At 39.3% G+C, this 23,882-nt stretch overlaps 2 protein-coding genes across 4 annotated transcripts; both read right to left on the minus strand.

The window, feature by feature from the left end:
- Positions 1–7,744: 7,744 nt before the first annotated feature.
- ndfip1l (Nedd4 family interacting protein 1, like) lies at positions 7,745–16,682 on the minus strand. 3 transcript variants are annotated; one of them, XM_033609640.2, is made up of 8 exons: positions 16,467–16,682; positions 14,334–14,421; positions 13,070–13,200; positions 11,822–11,881; positions 11,147–11,234; positions 10,865–10,989; positions 10,523–10,589; positions 7,745–8,937 (listed from the first exon to the last, which is right to left on the minus strand). In XM_033609640.2, exons 1-8 carry the CDS (start codon positions 16,494–16,496, stop codon positions 8,834–8,836), a joined length of 693 nt encoding a protein of 230 aa, XP_033465531.1. In that variant the 5' UTR covers positions 16,497–16,682; the 3' UTR covers positions 7,745–8,833. The 3 variants fall into 3 exon arrangements, with proteins under 3 accessions (XP_033465531.1, XP_033465524.1, XP_033465538.1); XM_033609633.2 differs by having other exon boundaries at positions 11,822–11,884; positions 16,467–16,660; XM_033609647.2 differs by lacking the exon at positions 11,822–11,881 and having other exon boundaries at positions 16,467–16,658.
- A 960-nt stretch (positions 16,683–17,642) lies between these two features.
- endou2 (endonuclease, polyU-specific 2) lies at positions 17,643–23,882 on the minus strand. The gene is made up of 7 exons (XM_033651316.2): positions 23,679–23,882; positions 22,474–22,646; positions 21,440–21,545; positions 20,626–20,747; positions 19,696–19,808; positions 19,211–19,364; positions 17,643–18,029 (listed from the first exon to the last, which is right to left on the minus strand). The coding sequence occupies exons 2-7, from the start codon at positions 22,573–22,575 to the stop codon at positions 17,772–17,774; spliced, it is 855 nt and encodes a 284-aa protein (XP_033507207.1). The 5' UTR covers positions 22,576–22,646; positions 23,679–23,882; the 3' UTR covers positions 17,643–17,771.

Genomic DNA, 23,882 nt, shown 5'->3' on the forward strand with positions numbered 1-23,882 from the left:
AATCTGAGTAAAATTATTCTGTCAAAATATACATTACATACAGGCAGATTGACATTATGACTCGTTCAGCCATTCAAACGTCTTTTCAATTAACTATTTCACAGTACATGCCATGTACTGTACCTGCAGCAGGTCCTGTTTCTGTCCCAGTAATATTCCTAGCAAATATTCCAAACTACTGGATGGCGAAAAACAGGCATAATTAGCCTCTCCCCCGTGGCTACAGGTAGTTTCTATCAGGTTTCTATCCATATGTAAAGAAATGCGCTTCCTCACATCGGACACTAGAGGCATCATCCGTATATTTACGGTTCTTCCGTAACCAGTCACATATGCAAGTGGAAATGAGGCGTAAATGAGCAGTTATATCCAAGTTTGCTAGCTCTTTCTCTTCCCTACCTTTGTTGGCACATTGCAGTGCTTGTTTGTATGTTTACGGCACCACCTGTCAATCAGCTGAACAGCATGAAACGGGTCGCAGGTGTATCGTGTCTCCCATGTATTATAAAAAACTGGGTATCCACACTTCACCATAGCATTACCAGGGGTCACACACTCTCACCTTCTGATTCATTAGACTTCAGTAACTCAGCTAAGATATTCATTTAATCATTAAATGTGCTCTAAATACCCAGGGACCTAAATATCTACAGTCTGAGGGTGTGTGATTCTGAGTGAGCAAGAAAATGCAAAATTCCTCTGAAACCGAGCAATCCTGCTCTGAGTGTGTCTAATCCCTGCTGATTACATCACTGCACATATGTTATAATGGATGACATCACTAAATGGTCACAGTAGCCAGAGACAAATGCTTCACTGACTTGAGTATGATTTTATGAATGAATGGGTGACATTCAGGTTTGCCCTGCTGGTTGGCTGAAGAGAGGAGCAGAGAAAATCTTAACGTACAGTATGATTCACCACAACAAAGTGTTAGGGAGGGGGTGGTGATGTCATTGGTGGTGGTGGGGGAGTCATCTGTGAGTCAGAGAGGAAAAAGAAGAGGAGGAGATGGAGAAGGAGGAGGAGGAGGAGGAAGAGGATAAGGAAGAGAGGTGGGTAAAAAAAAAAAAAAAAAAAGGAGCACATGGGGAGGTGGGGTACCTGCTGTGTGTGACCCATGGAAACAGGCAATACTGGCCTGTGGATGACTCACCACTGCTTTACCAACCTCTCTCACACACACACACACACACACACACACACACACACACACACACACACACAAAACACAGGGATGCTCACGCCATTCGCCACGGCACACATACATGTAAAATCACATCACAGCCTGTTTCTTGGTATTAAAAGCATGTTGACTTACACACACCGTAAACACACGTCGCCTACATCAGGACGCTCACACAGGCACATACACACAGACGCACGCACTTATACGCACGCACATACGCCACATGAAGTGCAAGGGAGAAGAGGGGAGGGTCAGGATGACTCACACATCAATGATAACACCCCTCCCCCTGCCCAAATCACACATACACAAAAACACACACTCACTCACACACAGACAGACAGACAGAAGAAGTACATATCATTTGGATGCAACCCACATCCTCCCCACATCCTGGGGAACCTCCCATCTGAAACTCAGACTGACAGCAGGAGGCTCCAACTGACTTAAGTTTGTCTAAGGTGATGGGAACTCTCTGATATTATGACTTTAAAATAAATATGGATAAAGTCAAAATGTGGAACGTTTACAGCAGTATGTCTATACTGGTTTCAAGGTTTCTGGTCTTGTAAGCGCTCAACTTTTAACATCAATTTATTTTGATTAACGTCACTTTTGATATCTTTGTATAATGTATAATTGTATATAAAAATGAGATCTTGGCAGAGATGATCGTCACTGGTCGTGTTTTTTCTCCCAGTACATCCCAGTCCACATTTCTCAGAAACCCCCTCCTGTTAACAGAATTGATCTTTTTAAAGCCAAATGTTTTATCTATCTTTGTCTTACTGAGGAGGATAAACATGTTACAAGTGATTTTTCCACCGGCCTTTCACCCATTCCACCATCTGCCTTTCTGAGAAAACTCTGACAGCTCCAGCTCCATTTGTGCTGAACAGTGCCCTCTGGAACTCTTACGAGCACTACACACTGCTGCTGTACACCACTGTGCGCTGGTTATTGCTGTACTGGATCTCCTGCTCTTATGCTTGAACTGTCTGTGATTTGGTTTTTATTGTGTATGTTTTATTTTTGCACCCACGCTGCAAATCAGTTTCTCTTTGTGATAATAAAATCAATCAGTATACCCGACTTCTATGGGAAAGCGACACTAGCAAGTGGACACATCTGATCCATGCAGGATCATTCATTAATTTCAAAATGCAAATTGGTATCTCTAATTTTAGCTGTCCTAATTGTCCCATGTGTGGAAGGGATCTTTTTTACCTTCACAGAGCAATGATAGTGTCACACCTGGCAGCTGCTCAATACAGCCAATACTGTGCAACTTTAGCGGAGCAATTTAAGTTAGAAATCTCATTTCCTGTCCGTGGGCTCCGCTAAGGTTTCATTTGATTATTATGATATAGGCCTACACAACTGCTGAACTCGTTGTTGTGGTTAACCCATACAACCTATTGTTCCATTAATGCTGACTATTTCAAGATATAACCACCACAGAAGGTTCAGTAAATGCTTCTGTCAAAAAAAACAAGAACTATAGTCAGCTATGAAGCATAATTTTAATCCACAGATTGATATTATCTAGACAGGAATGTTGCTGACATAATTTTCCCACACTCCCAGTGGTCCAGACGATCTAAATCCAGCAAAAATATTGAGTCCAAACACATTATAACATTCATAAATATCCACAAACTGCCACTGCATCATTCCATCACTGGTTTTTCACACATATTCTAACATTTTGTATATTGTTTTACCCTCTTCTTTTAAGAAGCACCTGGACAAAACCTTAGAAAAATATGTGCAAAATGTTATTTTTCTGTGATATTACTATAAACTTTGAATTTGACCAAGTGAAGCTTTATGATATGGCCCGACTAGCCATGTTTCCATCAGCCTGTTTAGATGCGCATCTAGAAGTATCGCATCGGAAAATTATGATGGAAATTAAAATCCCCTGATTCGCACAAACTAAAATACGCTCACTTTAGCCAGGTTTTGGTTGATTTGAAAAAATGTTGATTCGCAATACGGGGGATGGAAACAGTTATGTTTGAATTAAGTCTGACATAGCGCACCTCTCTCCATGGTGATATCCACACTTCGGGTTGGGAAGGCGGTAATGCATTTACAAGCTGGTTGCCAACCGCCAGAAAACGTTGCAGAAGAAGAATGCGAGACTTGTTTTATTTCCGGTACTGCGGAAAACTCGCGTGAGTTCGTAGTTTTCACCAAAGTCCGTACATTTAATGGAAACACACAGGATTCGTATTTCTTTTAATGCGCATTTCCCAATGATTCAAATCACTTTTGGATGGAAACATAGCATTGGGAAATGCGCATTAAAAGAAATACGAATCCTGTGTGTTTCCATTAAATGTACGGACTTTGGTGAAAACTACGAACTCGCGCAAGTTTTCCGCAAAACTAGAATTCGTATTTTAATTCAGATTTTGCCGTTTCCATCATAATTTTCTGATGCGAACTAAACAAGCTGATGGAAACATGGCTAATGATTTGAATCACTTTTGGATGGAAACATAGCTAGTGACGATCATAAAAACACGATTCTTATTCACATTCTTGTTGAAAGTTAAATGAGAAGATGGATATCACTCTCAAGACATGAGATTGATATCCATCTGGACTCTCAGTGAGAAAACAAATAAGCGTATTCCCAGAAATCTTTGGTTTCATTAATAACACCTGTGCTTTTCCTAATTTGATAAGTCACACTGTCTGCTGTGAAAAAGATGTACTCTCAAATAGCATCAAAATGTATTATTCCATCACACAAGCACTTTACGTACTCAAAGCTTATTAAAGTCTGTAGTTTAGTCAAGTGAATCTACAGAAGCTGTGAGAGGTAAGTGAGGAAAAAAAGGTTAGCATGATAGCATGTATAGAGTGCCGAAGTCTCGCCCCTTCCGGTAGAGCTCATGGGACCTTAGATCAGGAAAAAAAATGGCAGTGAATGAGGAGAGCAATATTTTTACCTTTTGTTCCCGTTTGAGTTGTGACATGAAATCTAAATATGTCGTTAATGTATTTAAAACGTAAATTTTAAGGTCAAGAAAGTCATACTTTGTGGTAAAACTGTTGAGATATAAACTTTTTAATTAGAAAGACTCAAGAGTACACAGGAGGAGGTCGCGTATGTGACGTCATAGCTTTCGCTTGCTTCCTGCAGTTTGGCCTCCCCGCTGAAATTCCACTGTTTTATGATTAATCGATTTATGATTGAAGATGTCTGTGTGTTTTGTGCCAGGTTGCAGTCACTCCAAGCTGCTGGAAGCGAGCGAAAGCTATGACGTCACATACGCGACCGCCTCCTGTGTAGTTTTTCTAATTACGTTTTTTTCAAAAGCTTATATCTCAACAGTTTTACCACAAAGTATGACTTTCTTGACCTTAAAATTTATGTTTTAAATTCATTAACGACATATTTGGATTTCATGTCGCAACTCAAACGGGAACAAAAGATAATATTGCTCTCCTCATTCACTGCCATTCATATTTTTCCGATCTAAGGTCCCATGAGCTTGACTGGAAGGGGCGTGACTTCGGCACTCTATAATGTCTGTATCTGTATACTAACTGTGAAATATCTACACATGCCATTCAGTCTTAACGTTACTCTTTATTATATTCTGCTTCTTTTTGCTGCTTACTTATTATACTGTTTGCTTATTATATAGCTTTTTTTGTACAGTTTACTTATTTTACAAACTTATTTATTGCTTTATATTTTTTCTACTGATGCTTCCTGTTAGCACTATCACTCTGCTTCTGTAATGTTGCAAATATCCTGCTGTGGGACAAATAAAGGATTATCTTATTTCATCTTAAATTATCTCATCTTGTGTTATTAACATTACAGTAAACTAACGTTAGCCATGCAGTCGAGTCAACCTAAGTTGCAGCTGTGAGTTAGCCATGAACAGTGTTCAGTTCCAATGTTTTCACTCACTAGCTAGCGTGCTAACAGCTAACGTCAGTATCACTACCGGTAGCTAACAGAAGATTAGCGTCAATTCAATTGCATTTCTAGCCAAAAGAAAGACATGACAGTAATGCTACATTATTTGCTAACGCACACCTTGTGTTTAAAGTGCGTTAAGAACTTAAAACTCACCAGGAAGAAAACCTGAATGCTTGTAGTCCTATTTTGAACATGGAGTAACTGGCACTTCAGCTTCTTGTAGCTAAAATGAGTTTTACAACAACAAACACTCAAAAATTTGACCTGCCAAAAAATAAATAAATAAAATTGAATAAAATAAAATTAAATTAAATTAATAATATAAAATAAAACTTCACCTGCCAAAACTTGTATTCACCTGTTTCCACAGATTGGAAAAAAAAAAAGTAATTATCGTGGCAAACTTTTTTTCCACTTGTTTCACATACGAAAAATAGAAATAAAATAAAGGAATCAGAAAGATTTTACCAGAAAAACCTCTTTTTTCATCTTAGGCCATGAACACAGGAGAGAAAACAACTTAAATCAGACTTAGAAAATGGATCACCAGAATTTCTTTCTTATTTGCCTCTCATGGCCTCCGTATTCATCACACACTTACTGCACAGTTTATTTTCTGCAGATTGAGGGGAAAGAAGTTTTTAACTAGTCTGCAGTGTAGCATTTACTTGTTGACATAGCCATAAAAAAAACACAACTGCACAAAGTTGAGTAGTGTTTATAGCAAAGTCTCCCTATTGTATTGGACAACAGGCTTTTTGTCCTAAACATATCATACCACTTTATCAGCTATTGTAAATCAAAATGATCTTTGCACAAAAAGTCTGTTTAACAGAAGCCGGAAAAGTAAAGCTTTGGAAAGATGGCCTCCTCCCAGGCTCTCTGTAAATCAGAAAGTCCCTCTTATCTTTTGATAGCTAAAACATGCAAGCAGTTCAGGCACTTGGCTAGCACACATAATTCCCATCAATTACTCCAAGAAATACTTCCGTCTCTGTAAATCGAGGGCAGCTGACAAGACACAGACAGCTCTTGGCACAATGGAGTCATTTTATGAATGACATCTGGATAACGAGAACACCTGGACTGGGTGACCCTGCTGGAGCTGGGGAGGGATGACGTGACGGAGGCATTTGAGTTGACTGAGGCTGAGTCTGCATGAGATGTGGTTGATAAGGAATTTTTGTTGTTTGTGTGCTTTGCCAGGATTTACAGCTGAAACACTGTCAGCGATTAAACCCATACGCACCTGGCAAAATGAAGAGTGTTTATCCAAGGTCATGTACTGACGTGGTGGTTCATTGGACCGGTGGTGATAGTCTGGAAAATGACCTTTGGCCTATTTGTGTTTCTTTTTCTCTTTATAGGGCTGAATATAAGAAGCAAATGGAAAAACAGTCTTTAAGTACTTAAGTAATTGGTTTTCTAAAGCTGAGACAGTTCACATTTTCAGCCCTGGAGTTAACTGAACATCTGTAATTTCTGACCAACAGCTGTTTCTGTTTTATTAGAGTGCATTGTGCAAAAGAATAAATGACTACAGGAAATCTGATTTTAAGAAAATAGGCTACCAGTGGCACAAGTCAGAGGTAAACAGCTGCATTTCAGTTTCTTGTCATCAAATCTCACAACACACACTCCTCTAAAAAGTGTGGACCGCATAGCATGAGCTCACAATAAATAATCCAAGTATTAGACTGGACGTATACAAGCATACAAATCTGGTTTGCTTGACTTCTGTGTTCTACACTCGGGAACACTTTAATCACATGCTGTAAAATAATCACTGTCAGTGCATTGACGGGGACATTTCCCCCCTGTGCCCTGTGAAAGATGACCTGAGAGGAGTTAATGTCATGTCAGCTGAGCGCCACTAGAGGCCAATATCCCGCCATGATGATGTGACACTGCTGTATGTGACAGTAAAAGTTTCCAGTGAAACCCAAAGACTGTTTGAATCGGTGTGACATGTCTTCCAGGTGGAGTGACCTTCACTTCCTGTTTCAGCTGCAAGGAAAAACACTGCTGACATGTATAATTAGCCACCACCAGTAAATCATCTTGATTTGCACGAGCACACACACACACACACACACACGCATGCACGCGTCTCCTGTGTGTTAAATTTAGCATGGCTAAAAGTACGTCTCATGTCAGTAAGTGAACATCGTGGTCAGCTCAGCTTCCTCCACCTTTTTGAAGCCTCCACACACCGGCCACACTGTGAAATACTTCACACGGAAGGCTGTGTTTTTATGTAGGTGTGGTAAGGTCACCTGTGTGACATTAACTTCAAATTAAACTTGAAGTTTAAAAACAATTTATCATCTCCTGATCTCTCAAATTCTTAATATATGACTGTAACTTAAGTATTTTGGAGACAAAAATAATCCCGAGGTGCAGGGAATAAAGCTTCTTTGTAAATTTTATGATTCTTTTGAAATGCTTTGCTTTACAATTTTCTCTGTTTTAATTTCAAGTTCTTGTGGCGAGCAAGCTGACAGGAAGTGGTATCCTGCGACCAGAGTGAGACCGGTGTCTTGTCATGTGATATTTTCTACTGGAAGCTTGTTACCATCTGATAAAAAGCTTGACACAAAAATAGATTTTTCTTTTTATGAGTTTAATTCCAAACATTTTCCAAACCAGAAACTTAAAATTCTTCTAAAAAATAATCATTCCACTTCCACGATAATGAGGGTGAACATAAAAAGAACGATTCTTGTCATAATTCATTTTTACGTCAAAGAAGAAAAAATAAATCTCAGCCCTGTGTTAATATATTTCTTGTTACTTACAGGGCAGAGTTTCCAAATCACATCTGGCATCTGGGTGTCCAGTAACTAAGACAGGGCGTCAGAATAATTTAATTACTAGAATCATCTAATTGCACATTTGAATCCAGTGACAGACTATCGGCTTATTTCATCCTCATCACTGTGTCCTTGAGCAGGGCAGCCCAAGAAGCTCTGCTGACATACATGTATTATATATAAGGAAACAACAATCCTGATTACAGTATGTGAAAGCATGAACAATTCCTAAATACAGGAGGAAAAAATGCTCTAGGGGAAACCCGGCCCCTACTCTGCTATGTGTGGTCCTCAACCATTTTTAAGTCCTGAACCCAAAAGATGATTTTCCCTTTTCAGTCTTGAATCATACACTATTTCACAAGGGACAAAAAGCATTGGTCAGAAGGGTTAAAAGCACATTAAATCGGTACTTGAAATATATTATTTCACACTGCATAAATCAACCCATAACCCCAAAATTACCCACTGGCCCCTGGGCTGAGAACCACCTCTCTACACAAATGACTTCATCTGATAGAGGACTGGTGGAAAATAACACAAACAAGACTGCCCCCTGGTGGCTACGCAGGAGAGCAGTGCATGCTGCTGCTACCAACAGACAGTAAAACAGTAAATAAGGCATTCATTTATACATCACACACTTCATAATTGCAAATAGCACTTGACAGTTCACCACTAACAACTGAAGGGTTTAAACAGATTTCTCAGCAATCACTATTTTACACCAAGAGGGGACAATAGATGTATTGTCCAAATCAAATGTCAAGCAGAGGAAAGAAATGTTCTTTTCTCCATTTCTGATTGGATCAAGCCAGACAGTGTGTGTCAATGCAAAGGGGAGGGGGAGGGGGAGACGATGGAAACTGATGGATTGTAAGCTCAGTAAATGAAGAGGACTCGGGTGCGGGGCAGGGTGGAGAAGGTGTCGGTCATCTTGCGGATTCTGGCGTAGTTGATGAATCCTCGAAGGAAGAGCAAAAAGCCTGAGGAGCAAAACAAAAAATTGTTTCATGTAAAAAGAAAACAAAATCTCACTGCGGTCATAAATGCTATCTATTATTGCAATTCTTCGATCTGTCCAATGACTGTGAACAGTCATTAGGTCTGTCAGGCTGGAGAAATTATCACAGTAATGTGACCGAAAATATTTAAGACAATTCAATACTTTTTAAGGCCTTATATTAAAAAATCTTAATTTAAGACTGTTTAAGGACATGAGGCCCCCTGATAAATATGACAAAAACCAACAGATAAAACTGCACTTATTAGCTGAGATGAAACTAAGATTAGCAAGATGAAATTAAAAAAACAACTACTAACAAAAAACTTTATCTGAGATCAAACAAAGTTACATCTGTGTGGTAGGAACTGAAATATAACTTAACTTAATAAGCTGATTTAGCAACATGGGGATGACATTACCATGGGGAGACAGCAATAACAAGTAAACTGCTGTATTCCTAGGAAATTAAGTTGAATTGTTTTGGTCACTTGCGATAAAGTCAACCAACTGTAAACATGACATTAGTTGGGTTTTCATCCAAATGTGGTGCAAAGTTTAACTAAACTTTCAGAAAATCTGAAAAAGAAAATGCAAATTCCTATGTTCTTCCATTCATTACTGTTATGTGAATACTGAAAATTGATTTATCAATTTAAACAGTAGGTGCCACTGCAGAAGAGGGCGCAATGAGATGATGTAATTAAAAAAATATCAGTCAAACCTCAAACAAATGAAAACAATGGATGTATTAGTCACAAAGAGCACATCAGCCAATGTAAGTAGAGTTTGGAACAACCAGTATTAGAGCTATGGGCTCTTGGAAGAGTGTTGATAACAGTTGTGTGCATACATAAGCATGTTTAAAGCTATCCAGAGACAACAAAGAAAGTTTGTTTATTGTTTGTTTGTTGAATCTGTTTGCACTGCAATTAGTCACATTTGCCTTTTGTTGATATACCAACTTTTCCACCTCCCCCAAGTGTGAAAACTTATTTGTGATATTTCAAGATTTTTTTTAATACTTTGCATTTCCTCTCAGGTTTTTTATGCCCAAATTGAAATTGTGCATAAAAACAGGTGTATGGAGACGCACCCAGTGACAGTATCACCTTATAAATTTGAGAAGGCAGTCATGTTAGCATGCAGTCTTGTCTCATAACAAATCACTGGTCCAAACTGGGCTTATTAAGGTTTTTCACTATGGGCATGGCCATTAACATGCACTGAGTCACTTAAGCGATTGTTAAAGTCAAAAAACTGTTTTTTTCTTTTTTGTTCTACGTTGAAGAACACTGGTATATCATTAGAGAAAACATTAAGACAATGTCAATTTACTGTGGTGAACCACTTGTTCTCCTTCCACTTTGTTCCTCTATGTGCTGTATGCTAACAACAGCATAATCAAAGTTAAATATCCAGCTGTAACTATTTTGTAACATATTTACAGTCTCTCTCACCTCAACAATGTTGCAATGTAGCTCCAGAGAGCAGAACTGTGTCACAAGCAGGACAAAACCCTCTGATTCTCTATTAAAATCATTTAAATTTAGAGGTTGGCTACTTACCCAACACCAGGAACACCCACCACAGCCAGTACTGTCCATCAAAGTAACCGGGGAAGTACGTGGAGAACTAGAAACCCAACAGAAATGACTGGTTAGAATAAATATGGCCGGCACTGGTTTCACTCAAATGAGTCCTGCACTTTAAAAGCCAGTGAAAAAAGCAGCGCACTTCTCAAGAGATCTTGGAGGTGCAGCGCCAACAAGCCAACCACTACAGACACAACATAAAAATACCAGAGTGGTGTTTGAGGCTTGGGAGTTCTTTGTGCGTACATAAAACCATATTTTATATGTTTGTATGTGTTTGTGTGTAAGTGAGTGTGTGTGGGCTCCTTGTCATACCCTGACTATGAGGATCCATTTGATTAGAGAGAGGCCGAAGCCCGAGATGGCTCCGTAGCGGCCGGCTGCTGAGGTGGTCAGACAGAAAGACAGGAAGAAGCCGATCCAGTTGAACAGGAATGCCACTGAACAAAGGATGGAGGGGAAAGAGAATTATGGTGTTAGATGTGCCATCAAAAAAAAATTGTATCTCAAATAAGAGGGGAAGCCATTTCCACACAAATCTAGGCAGAGAGGAGCTGAAGATGCAAGACGAGTATGTGAGTAGATTGGGTAACTGACTGAAAAAGGTGAGCATGAAGATGCCGTCATTTCCTATCCTCAGCTGATCGGCGTCTTCAAAGTCGTCTCTGGTCACAAAGTCTTCATCCTGTGATAAAATAAGCGACAGAGGAGCAAAACAAAAAGAGAATTAAGTAAGTTATTCAAGCAATAAAACCATTTCACCACAACCAGGAAGTAGCAGAGCTTTCCAGGGCTTTACTTCACTTATTTCAAACTATTTCTAGTCTTCAGATCAATTAATTTGATAAAGCTTGTTTTATTTCAACCAATTTAAGATGCTGGATTTAGACTTATGCAAGTACAATGTAGTGATTAAGCACGGGCAAGCACCTGCTGATGGAAACCAAGCTTTGCTCACAACAGAGAGAAAATACAACACAAACAACCAACAGACCAATGGAACCATCACAACACAGCAAGCCCATCTAATTACTATCATTGTCACTTTATCTTAAAGGTCTAGAGTCAGTCAAATTCAATACAGAGCATCAGAAGAACCAGTAAATCTTGTATCGTTATTACCTAAGCACGAGCTTGCACTCTTAATACACAAACACACAAGAAGGGTGAGGTGCTACAAGGTACATAAACACTGCAGGTACATCTGCGTTCTCACACACCAAATACACGTCCTCTCTCATCATACACTCTCCTCCCACTCCTCCCAGTTACCTCCAGTGAACTGCGAATTACATCGTCAAAAGTCTCCAGGCGCTCCCTGTGCTGAGGCTGCTGCTGAGCGCACGGCAGTGTGTGGCAGAGAAACACAACACCAGCAAATCAAACAGGGTGGCCCCACATGCAGCAAGGTGCAAAGCATCACAGTGACCACTAGAGGTCAGAGATGAGCTTTCATTTTTTACTGAATGGATACTTTTTTTTAAAAACAGTCGTTTTTACAGGCATGTGTGGAATTCTGATGGATAAGACAGAGACTCAGAGATGGCTTCCATAACATGAGAGGTTTGATTATTGGTCTCAAACAGCCCCTCAGGCATTAAATGCAAGTTAATTAGCCTCTTACACAAGATGTGGTGTGCTTTGTCCTTTGTAAATAAAAAGGACTAACCGGAAAAGAAGTAGTTTCCACACACAAACATTTTGTGTCTGTAAAGAACATGGTTGTTTCCCTAAGAAATCATGCCATTAAAGCTTTTGAAACTTTGAATGCATCTTATATCAAATACTCTTTCATTAACAACATTAACATTAGAAACATCTGTCTTTCTAAACACCTGCAGCTTTTTGAAAGCAAATTTTAAAAGGCAAATTTAACTGTAAATTTCAACCTAACCATCTGTGAGATAACTGATACAGAGATAAAGCAGCTCTGTATTGTAGCAAGTTTGAGTACCACAGGAAATGTTAGCTTTTGTACCTAACAGGATAAGATAAATACCTGCCCATACATGAAATGCCTGCCAGCACTGCATCAGAACAGAAAATGTTTTTCAGTCTGAAGCCCCCTCCAATGTTTAAATGCTGCAATTATTACTCAGATTTTGGGAGAATAAAACCAGGTGCAAAGTGCACCAAGGGTGGTTAAGGGCAGCCTGGGAGACTGAAGTGTTCACAAAAGTAAGAGACACAGACTGTGCTCAAATATGTGAAAAAATGTAACACAATGTTCTTTAATATGTTTTTACTAAAAGTTTTTCTTAATTTTTATGAGTCTCTTTTTGTTCAAACCAGCAGTAAATGTTGGCAGCGAGTCATGTGGGAAAGACAGAGACACAATCAGATAGACAGAATGAAAAAAAAAAAAAAACGTTCCATTGCAGGGTGCTAAATACTTCCTGCCTCGCAGACAACACAGGAAATGTTTGAGCACAAGCTACAACGTGTGTGTGCGTATATGCGTGTGTGTGTGTACATAGTGAATGTACCCACAGGCTAAATGAAAAAAAGTGAGATACTCACTCTTCCAGCTACCAGGGGAACAGTAGTCTCAGCCTTGGTTCTTTCTGCTTCATCATAGGAAGGTAGCGTCGTTGCTACGTTGTATGACGGAGGCTTGGGGAAAGCCCCGTCTTCCTTGCAGTCAAAGTAGGCTGAAGTGAAGACAGCATAGTTTCAAACACTATGGCTGAAGTTTTACTAATACAAAGTTGTATTACGCATTGGCAGACAGCTGACTGGCAACCGCATCACATATTTACATATCACTGCTCATACTAAAGCCACTATTATACATGTGTTATTGTTCTTGTGTTTAGTCACTGCAAGCAGCTCTGAAAGTGGAAACAGACTCGAGACATGGAGGTGATGCATGATGTAGAATTTCCTACAAATCCCCGCTGACAGCAAACTGACTTTTTCAGATTGCAATAAATGTGCTGCTTATGCAAACAAGCAAGATCTCTATTGTGGAAGATTTTGCTCAGTGAGCAAATTTTTGACTGCCCCTATAGTGGTTATAAAACATGGTTAAAAAGACTCCCCGCTGTTCTGTAAGATGGTTGAACATGTATGAGTCAACCATTATAAATAACCAGGAGGCCTTCTAAAAGCAACCAGCTTTCACATCAATTTCAGGAAGTCGCATTCTCTATTTATATCATATCAATAATTTACGCTTAACTTTATTTGCCTGGGTCAAGACCTTTGAATCTGTTCACTCCGCTGAGTTCGAGTTGATTGATTCAACTTTAATGAAGATAGAAACAGAGTGTAACGAGTTGAAAAGGTCTCTCTGATGTAAGGCAATAACTTCATAGTTTTTAATCAAGAGCTTCAATAATTGGATCTAAAAGCTCGTGAAAAATAAAGCGTGCCAAATTTAGAAGGCTACAGCTGTTTTTCAATGTGTCAGACATATTTTTATTCAACATTTATGTCAATGTAAGTATTGGATCAAACTCAGTATCAGCAGATGTCCAATATAAGAGGACATACGAGATAGGGGGACAAAGAATGATCGGGATACAAAGGAAGCATTCATTTCTGACCTATGTTTACCTATCAATTTATTTATATGATATCAATATTAATACCCCATTTAACGCCTTGACTGTTTTTCTTTAACAGTCCACAAATGTGTATCATTCACCAGCTCAAGAAATCTTACAGGACCACGTCTCCTCAGGTCACCCCTGTGCAGACCAACACAAATACCACTCCCCATTCTACCACCATTGCAGATGACCAGGGACCAAAGACACATTTGGATGAGTCACAGTCTTACCAGCATTGTCCACTGCGATGCTGCTGTACGGGGGTGGAGCATCAGCTGCTACCTGTGGACTCTCCTCTGGGTCCTCCTCATTGGGCAGCTGTGGGAGAGAGAAAAACCACATCCTGGTTTATTCAAGGCCATAATGCACTTGTGTCAGCAGCACTCGCTGTTCTCCATTTGAGAGGGACGCTTTTAGGTAAAGATGCTTCACACTGTGTGTGTGTAGTGTGAAATTATTATCTTAAAACTGTAGCTTATTTAAAGAACTCACACTGAACATCAAAAAATGATCAGAGATTAATGGAAACTCGGCCCACGTCAAAAAAATGTCTTCAAACACATCTGGATATTATAAAGACAAAAAAGCACAGACCACAACATGTTTTTCATTTCTCCTTATTTTTCCCCACTCATTAAAAGCAGGAGACACATGACTGACCAGACTTAGCCACTCTGGATTCAGCTAAAAATGATTTTGAAACCAAAGCTCATATGATCAATTAGCCAAACCCTACTGTCAGTTTCCAGGAAAGACCATTGAAGTGGTGCCGAGTACCAAATAGTAAGACTGCAACACTGGGGTTAGTAGTAGGACAGCAGCAGTATACTGTGAAACTATACCGTGATATGAAAATGGACAGCTATCATACCGTGAATATTTGTTTATCTACAGTATTGAGGGAAAAAAAAGGAACTGGACGGAAAATCTCACCTGTGTGTGCATAGCTAAATTCCCCCTTACACATATTTCCATTTTTAAAAAGTTTCAATTATAATAAAGCATTTGTTCAACCAAACAATCTGTCTTTTTTCATTCCTTTGAGGATCACTGTAACTGATAATAATAATAATAATAATAATAATAATAATAACTGTGTAATACTGTATACCGCCAAACCATGATGTTTTCTGAGACGGTTATACAGTGAAAATCTCATAAATTACAGGTTAACAACATCTTAGTTTTCCCTTGGTGTTGGTGACACTTTATTTTACAGGTCCCATAGTTTCTTATAGTTTCTCAGAGAGGATAAATAAATGTGTGCATCACATGACATGACATTAAAGGGGAAATGGGGACAGTGGTAACCTGTAATTGGCAACTGGTACATTTACAAATAACTAAGCTAATTCCAATTAACTCCAATTAGTTTCTAGTGAGCTCCTCAGTCAGTGAGATCACCTGAACATGCTAAATTCTAAATTTTGTCTACAGGCCTGCCTCAATATACATGGAAGATTAATGATATCTTCCACCCAAATACTGAATGATGATGAATATTTGTTTGGGTTAAAATTAAGCCGTTATTTCAAGGAAATTCTTCTAGAAAATAACTGCTTATAAACTCAACACTGCAAATGCAAGTTACTGTGTCACTTCAACACCTCTCAGCAACTACAACATGAAACAGTCCATCTTTAAATGCTCGCTGCCTCATTGAGGCACATTTCTCGTCACCCACAGGAAGTAACTGGCTTTCTAATAGAGCAGTCTCTAATGCGTCTGCACATCAGCAAGCACTGCCATCACCCACATGAGCAGACTTATAATAAGGACAGTCTGCACCTTGCTAAGTAGGTTAGCCGGCGGATTTTTGCGGTTAGCGTTAAACTAGATGACCAGCGAACACACCCACTTACTGCAGGTCATGTGCTAACCAAACACTAACATTAGCCTACAGAAAAGGGCGTCGAGAAACGTTCAGTGAAGTTCCACCTTACACCACTATGCTAACTAGCTAGCATATAGACAAAGCTTTTCTGATATACCTAATCGAAATAAAAGACAAAACGCCCGAACAGGAAATCATGTTCACAGTCACGTATCGTTAGCATTAGCATCAACTAAACAGCTAACAGGCAACGTTAGCGTTAGTTAGTTAAGCTAGCGTGCCGTTAACAGCCAGCTCCCCACGATAAAAAATAACGAAATTAATCGGAACAAAATTGACCTAATTAACGTTAATGACACCCTAGAATAGGAAACCGTCACTTTCGGGAAGGTGACACCACCGACACACCTGAGAGAGTGTGAGCTTCTTCAGTCAAGCCAGGCAGAGTCTCAGTGTTAACAGCTAACGTTAACGTGTGCTGTTAAATCTTTAACGTGTTAGCTGTTAGTAACCGTTAGTGTTCACATACCTGCTGGTATCTGCCGCTCGGTTCGGCCATTCCGATGTGAACGGCTGGCTATCAACAATAGAGAGAAGAACACGCCACCGAGACACCCAACGAGAACAAAATTATATAACTGTACAAACTGTAAAGTCGATCCTCGCCACAATGAAAAAACCTGTTTCTCTCTCGACTGCTCAGCGCTCACACCACTGTCAAGCTACACTAGTGTTAGCATACAGGCTAACACGACTTCCGGTTATCATTTTTAAAGAAAGTCCAGATTGAGAAACAGAAACAGTATCTTTGCAAATATATTAACCTAATTTATATCTCAGCACTACTAGCTAATATATTTATTCAGACACTTCTTTCTCACAAAGAAACGTCATCATTTCTGTTTATGAAAGACACTTCCGGTGCTTTTATTTTGAAATCAAAACCAGTCAGTTTCCGTTGTATTCTTGCTCACTTGACGCAGGTCTGGCTCTCAAATCGATTGACGTCATTGGCCACAACAAACCCTCTACCGCCCCCATTTGGAACAAAGTGAAACAGCCATAAACATTATTAAAACATTACTTAAAGAATTAGCTGCTAAAATTAAATTACTGATTAAAAGTTATCCATCATCAGCGGTGAAGAAAGTACTCAGATCCTTTACCTAAATAAAAACAGCAATATAGATAAAGTATAAGTCCTACATATAAAATTTTACTTAGGTAAAAGTACAAATAGTTTTTGCATTAAAATATACAAAGTAGTACTCACTTTGCAGAATGGCCCATTTCAGGATAATGTATGTCATGTAATCGAATTACATTTATTGGTGCATTACTTACATGTACATATATGATGTTACCTCACTAATTTAATTTATTTGTATGTATTATATACATACATATTACTTTTTATACTGCTGCGTAGCTTGTGAATTTCCCCCTGGGGATCAATTAAATCTTATTGGTATACTTGTGTCATAATTTAACACATTTAATTCAACTTAAATTATCACACAAATATAGTGGAGTCAAAGCAGAAAGTGGAAGTACAAGTACCTCGAAATTGTGGTAGAGTACTTGAATAAATGTACTCATACATTTTTAATAGTAACTCATGAACATCAGTAAGTAGCACGACTAATGTACTAAATTTTAAACACACTCAGAGTGGGCATCATTGTGAAATAAAAACAAACGTTACTGGGTCTTGTAAGGTTTTATTGTATCTTTATCTAAAATAAAAAGACAACAACAACACCTGTGACACTTTGTTTCCAAGCTCAAGTGTTGGAGAAGTTATACCTGTACCTGAGATTGATTTCTAGACAAGTTACTTTGTAGGTATCCGGTACCTAATAAGCACAGGGTAAGTGGTGCCTATGTGCTTTTGGTTGTAGTGGTGGCAAACAATCTCCACGTCGTAGAAACTGAACTGGACTTTGACGCGCTCGTTGGGCGAGGTGAGGAAACAGAGGGTGTAGAGGGCAAACTCAAACTCGGGACTGACGCCGATGAAGATGCTGCCCTTGGGCTTTATACCATCCTTCCAGCTGAACTGTAGTGCCAGGATGTGTTTGTTCTCGTCTGGCTGCAGGGAGACAGAGAGAGAAAGCAATGGCAGGTGATGACAGAGAGGAGAAGAGGATGGTGAGGGATGGAGAAACATGTAGGGCTGTTTGACTAAAGCAGCTGTGGGCTCGTCATTATCAGTCTGAGTAGAAGAGACCAGACGGAAAGATGTGAAACAGACTCATGCTGTTTGAGGTGTCAGCTTGTTATTATGAGTCTTAACTAAGAGACTGAAATATGAAGAGGAAGTGAGACAACAAATTTAACTCAGACAACTTAAACAGAAACATCTGTTTATAACAGCATTATTATATACAACATTATTATACACCTGACATATGGAAGCCAATTTTCACCAAGAAAAAAATAAAAACCATCAAAATCATAAGATAACGAGTCAGAATTTTGACTCAAAAAGGAAATAATTAATTAGTAAGTCAAACTTTTGACTTGCTACCTCACAATTTTGACTTAGTATCTCATACTTTTACTTATTATCTCATAATATTGACTTTTTTCCACATAATGTGAAATTCTTTGAGTTAGCTCATGATTTTATCTTTTTATCTAATAATGTTGATTTCATAAGTCAAAATCTTGAAATTATCTCATAATTGTGATTTACTATATCATAAATTTAACTAGCTAAGTCAAAATTTTGTGTCACAATTAGTATTTTTATGCTTTTTATCCACAACCTCTCACCTATTTCCTTTTCCGGGTGGAAATGTGCTTTAATATGATACATATTTTTGGGTATAATTGCCCTATTCGTCAACTCAGCCCTTAGCTGATCAGGATATCAAACATAATAGTGTCCCTTAGTTCCAGTCCTTCATGCAAATACTTGGGCGTGCAGTATGCTGCATGATACTTGGAGAATGGAGAGAGGGGACTGGTGGATGATAAGCAAAATAGGATATGAAAATGATGCAGTGTTTCAAACTACAGGAGACTTGTTTCTGTGTTGAAATAGAAGCATTAGGCTCCGGTTAGAAAGACAAACTGCAGAAAGCTGAGCAGAAGGTGAGAGAGTGAGTTTCGTCATGGCAGGATGTGAGGTTTCTCATGAGTGTGTGAGAGCAATGATGAGAGCCAGACTGCAAAGAGTGCAGATCAACTTTGGGTGAAAATATATTCTTGCCCCATTGTGGTCCATCTTGATTAAAACAAGAGATACAGTACACAATGACATTGTACCTGGGGTGAATGTGCGTCAACGCTGTAGCCTTTGTAGTCAATGTGTCCCAGCTTCTCTTGAAGGTAGAGCTGGATCCAGTTGTGGAAGCCGATGACAGTGCGCCCTCCTCTCGTCTCTCCAACAAACACATGTTCAAACCCGGAGGAGTCTGGTCTGTGGGGAGAGACACAGGCACATTTGACGATTTCAGTGTCACTTATTTTGTCAGTCTTATTTCCCAAAAGTGTAATTTGATCACCTCATGAGAGACTTTAACTCTAAACTTAGCAGCTTGACGTCTGTTCCAAGAACTAAATTGTCCTGAGTCATGAGCCATTTGGACAAAATATAGTGTTTAGTTGCTGCTAACCATTTTCAGTAGCTGTACTCACAGTGCCTGGGATGTGCTACACAGAGCCAGTTTCTCAGAGTAACACAGTTACCATCACAGTGCCAGATTCCACTGGGGAGGTTTTATTTAGGTGCTGTGCCGGATTCCACCCACCTGCTGGATCCTCTCCTCGCATAGAGTTCAAACCAGATCCTGTACAGCTGCTCCTTGAATTTCGTCTCATCCTCTGGAGAGAGGTTCTTCTCTGCCAGGTATTTATGAGCTATCTGAAAGCAAACAAGAGTTTCCTATAAAATGTTGCCTTTTTTTTGTCTCATTTATATTTGATTGAATGACCCTCTGACTTTTCATCTAGCGCCATCATGAGGTCAACATTTTAATTTGTCCAATGCAAATCTAATAATCTTCCCAACAGCCTCAGGTGTAGCTGGTGTTTGGTGCTAATAAGTTAATGTTAGCATGCTAACTTGCTTAAATAAGACAGTGAACATGGACCTTTATTTTTGGCAAAATTAAAGACATTTATACCATAAATTGATGCAGTAAAAGCACAAATTGGTGCATAGAAATTCATCAGAACGCAGGAAATCGACTGTTAGATACTCCGAATTTTCTGGTGGAGGACCTTCAAACCCCCCGTTTCATGTGTCCGTCCCAATATAAAAACACAACCTACACCCTTGCAAGGCTGTGTCGAAGTACAACCTCACAGAGACACTAGCACAGCTATAGACCTTGGTATAAAAGTGATAATTTAATAATTTAAAGGTTCAGTGTGCAATTCTAGAGAACGATAATTGGGTGTTGAGTCTCATTCTCAGGTCGTCAAATACTGACAAACGTGGGTTGGTAGAACCACCAACCCAAAGCTTTGGTATCTGACAACCTGAGAGTGAGACTCAACAATTAGCCATCTTTCTTCCTTATTTCATACTGCACCTTTAATCATTGTTAGAGTCAGTGTAATTGTGTGATATGAATATTTAAACACCTAATTAGCTCTAATTCAATCTGTAGTATAAAAGGCTATTTCTGAGGCACAGCAAGAGGGAAGGGTTTATTTGCAAACATCCCCACATGTACCTTCATAGTGGGAGTCTTAATGATGGCGTCCAGGAATTTGTGGTTCTCTGCCACCTCCTCGGGGGTTACAATTTCTGGCTCGCCGGTGTCACTCACATAGTTATCCAACAGGGAGATAAAGGCTGCAGAGACAAACATATACACTCTTCAGAAGGTGATTTTGATCCGTCTGGGGCATGGATTGTGAAAGCTGAATACAGAAAAGCTTCAAAACTCAGATTTGTGTTCGCCAGGTCTAGTAACCAGGTGAGGGACAGTGAAGCAGGTTGCTGGAGACTATGGACAAACTCAGTACAAAAATAGCAAGAAGGGAGCAATCCTTTTTTTCCCAACAGGACAGCTGCCTCACAGTGAACTCTGAATACCAGCTGTTACATAATTCAACTCCCCATACAGCTCTGAGCGAAGGCAACATGATGCACAACATAAATCTGTGAAAACATCACTAGACAAGAATTGCCGGAAGGAAGCACGCTCCAGCAGTTATCAGACGGAGGAAGATTTTGAGGATGCCAGTGGTTGTAGAGGAGCATCTCTCTGCACCCAGTGTACTGAACTCTGCGTGCTCTGTGGTTATGCAACACGCCACTGTTCGTCATAAGGAGATTATGAGTAGATGAAGAAGCTTTAGTCTGAAGGGAGGCGACGAGGAGGATAGTATCAAACGGGCAAACGGTGGGGTGGAATGTGTGAGGCGATCACGTCCATTCAGACACTTTCTAACAGAGTGGTTGTGTAAGAAGGAGAAGGACACTGGACATGAAGACATGAAGACAGACCGTTCGCTTCTGACGCTCTGGCCCTGTGCACTTACCTAAAAAAGTCTCCTTTTTGAAAATGTTCTCGTTAACAAATGTAAACAGAGGATATCCTGCTCCATCATTGTTGTCGTTGATGGCCATGCTGTCTCCAGCTTTACCCTGCAGCAGCAAGAGAAACATTAGATTTGTGTAAACTGTTTATGCCACAGCTTTCTGTGTCCTCCCATTAAATCTCAGATGCTCTCATGCATGCTTTCATACATTTTGCATTCAGTCAGAGCTACTGCCACAATGTAAGATGATAACCAAAGCACTTACAAACAAAAAAAATATAGGTAGTTACTCTAAGATACAGGAACACAACAAAGGTCCCGAAATTGAAAGAATGGGTTAATGCAATGGTGGAAACAGCATCTTATGAGTGTATGCTAAGTGGAATGAATGGCGATCAGGAGAAAGGAGTGTCTCCTTGGGACCGGTTATGGACTCCTTTTAAAATGGAAGATAAGCCTACATAATTACTTTCCTTTGAGACTTATTTGTTAATTTTTCTTTGTGAACTGGAGCCCACCTCCATATTATAAAAAATATGTGCCTTGTTTTCTTGTAAGCCTGGAAAATAATATATATATGCCATATACAAGCCTGTCAAACCAATAAAAACTTGGTTTAGATTAAGACCACATTTCCCACAGTCCTTAAATCCTGCTTCCCACAATCCTGCTTCATATCACATGCTGTTTGCCTTTTCGCAGTGGGTCTCAGATTTTCCCTTTTCATACCTTTTCAAACTGAAGTAGGAAAGCATTTACAAAGTCATGTATCCTTTTATATACATGTTGTATTGACCTAAATGTCTTTATATCTGTGTTATGGATATTTATTGATGTTACATGTGATGGAAGTTGCTTCAATATGTTACAGAAAACCAGTATAAGACTCTTAAATTACAAAAAACCAACTGGGTCATTGTAGGTCCAGATGAAAGATCAAATATGTAGGCAACAAATAAATTGCACATAATAAGGTGATGTCATGATGACTGATAAAGGGAGCAGCTTCGTGTGTGTGTGTGTACACAGTGCACCTGCAGAGAGATCCTGTAGTCTTTCCCAGGTTTGAGTCTGTTGATGTCGTTGTCCCACAGCTCCTGCACCATGGACGACAGCTCTCTGTCACTCTCAATCATGATGTGAGTGCTCGGTCGTGTTCTTGGTCCCGCAGTGAATGAGCTGTAGATGGTGTGGTTTCAGTAGATGTCTATAACAGGAGAAGGACAGTTAATAAAGCTTCTGCTGTGTTTGGTGTTAACAATGAGCCACAGTTAAAAAAAAAAAAAAAAGAAATTCACTTTAATAATGAATTAAAGTACAATTTTCAGGGACTGGAAAGCCCTCAACTCTGTGTCCTGATGATCAAAAAATTGGAATTGCTGTTTGATTTATCTAACTTTATCATTTTCATTTTATGTATAATTGTCGTTATTTAACAGGGGAGGTATCTTCATAAGCCATTTTTGGCTTCTAACCTCCCCTGTACAATGTTTAATTAATTTAATTTTTTAATTTCTTTTTTTTCCCTCTGTATTTTCTATACATGTATGTGCAAATAAACTAAACTAAATTTTTATGTGTTTATCTTTGTCTCTAAAGCCTGGAAATAAATGCAAGACACATTATTTCATTAGTATTTATTATGATTTCTCCACTATAATGCGGCACGTGCATTGTTAATAATTTATGAATTTTGCTGTAGACAGGAAGGTCTAAAATGTGGGTGTAAAAGTCTCTGTAATATTCAAATTCCTTTCATTTACTTATGGACTCTTGCAGTATTACTGGACTTAATTAAGGTGTCTTGTAAGCCCACACAGGCTGGGCATAATGTATACATGAGATAATAATCATCCATTAATTTAATCATATTTAACTATCCTTTGTTAAATATGGCTTTAATTTATACAGCCACCTGTTGGCACTGTATGTCATATCAAAAATGGCACATTAAAAATACTTTTCCAGTCTTAAACAAATTGATAGATGTCCATAAAAGTCCAAATTTAACTCATAATCACCAAACAGTGATGGCCTATCCTGTTATAGTCGTCTGCATTGTAGAAACATAATACAGTGGCCTGCTCTGACAGACAGCGCTCATACATGTGACCCAACAGCCACACTGCATCCCACAAAAACATGGCTGATCACACAGATCACACATCCATGACACCGAGTTCTGGGATCTTCATCATTGCTCACATCCCATCAGCCACCACATCAAAAATCCACTGACCTTTTCCTCTGACTGTCGTCCTGCTTGAGGAGAAATGGTGATTGATTCGAGTGTTAGTGAAGTTCCTCAGTGTTGGTCAGGTGCTGCTTTCCTGTGTTTGTGAGCGCAGGTGTTTTTATGGGCATAGCAACAGTTCGTTCAGTCAGTCAGTCAGTCAGTCAGTGTATGGAGAAAGACAGGCAGGGGCTGCAGGGGGGGGCGAAC

Source organism: Epinephelus lanceolatus, chromosome 11 (genome assembly GCF_041903045.1).
Source record: "Epinephelus lanceolatus isolate andai-2023 chromosome 11, ASM4190304v1, whole genome shotgun sequence".
Taxonomy (NCBI): domain Eukaryota; kingdom Metazoa; phylum Chordata; class Actinopteri; order Perciformes; family Serranidae; genus Epinephelus; species Epinephelus lanceolatus.

Coding starts and splice junctions, on each gene's coding strand:
- endou2 (XM_033651316.2), bottom strand. CDS start 22,575: ATGATTGAGAGTGACAGAGAGCTGTCGTCCATGGTGCAGGAGCTGTGG. Junction 21,546..22,473: donor ACTACAGGATCTCTCTGCAG/GTGCACTGTGTA, acceptor TTGCTGCTGCAG/GGTAAAGCTGGAGACAGCAT. Junction 19,809..20,625: donor TTAAGACTCCCACTATGAAG/GTACATGTGGGG, acceptor GTTTGCTTTCAG/ATAGCTCATAAATACCTGGC.
- ndfip1l (XM_033609633.2), bottom strand. CDS start 16,496: ATGGCCGAACCGAGCGGCAGATACCAGCAG. Junction 10,990..11,146: donor CTTCATGCTCACCTTTTTCA/GTCAGTTACCCA, acceptor TCCTTTGTTCAG/TGGCATTCCTGTTCAACTGG. Junction 8,938..10,522: donor GTGGGTGTTCCTGGTGTTGG/GTAAGTAGCCAA, acceptor TTTGCTCCTCAG/GCTTTTTGCTCTTCCTTCGA.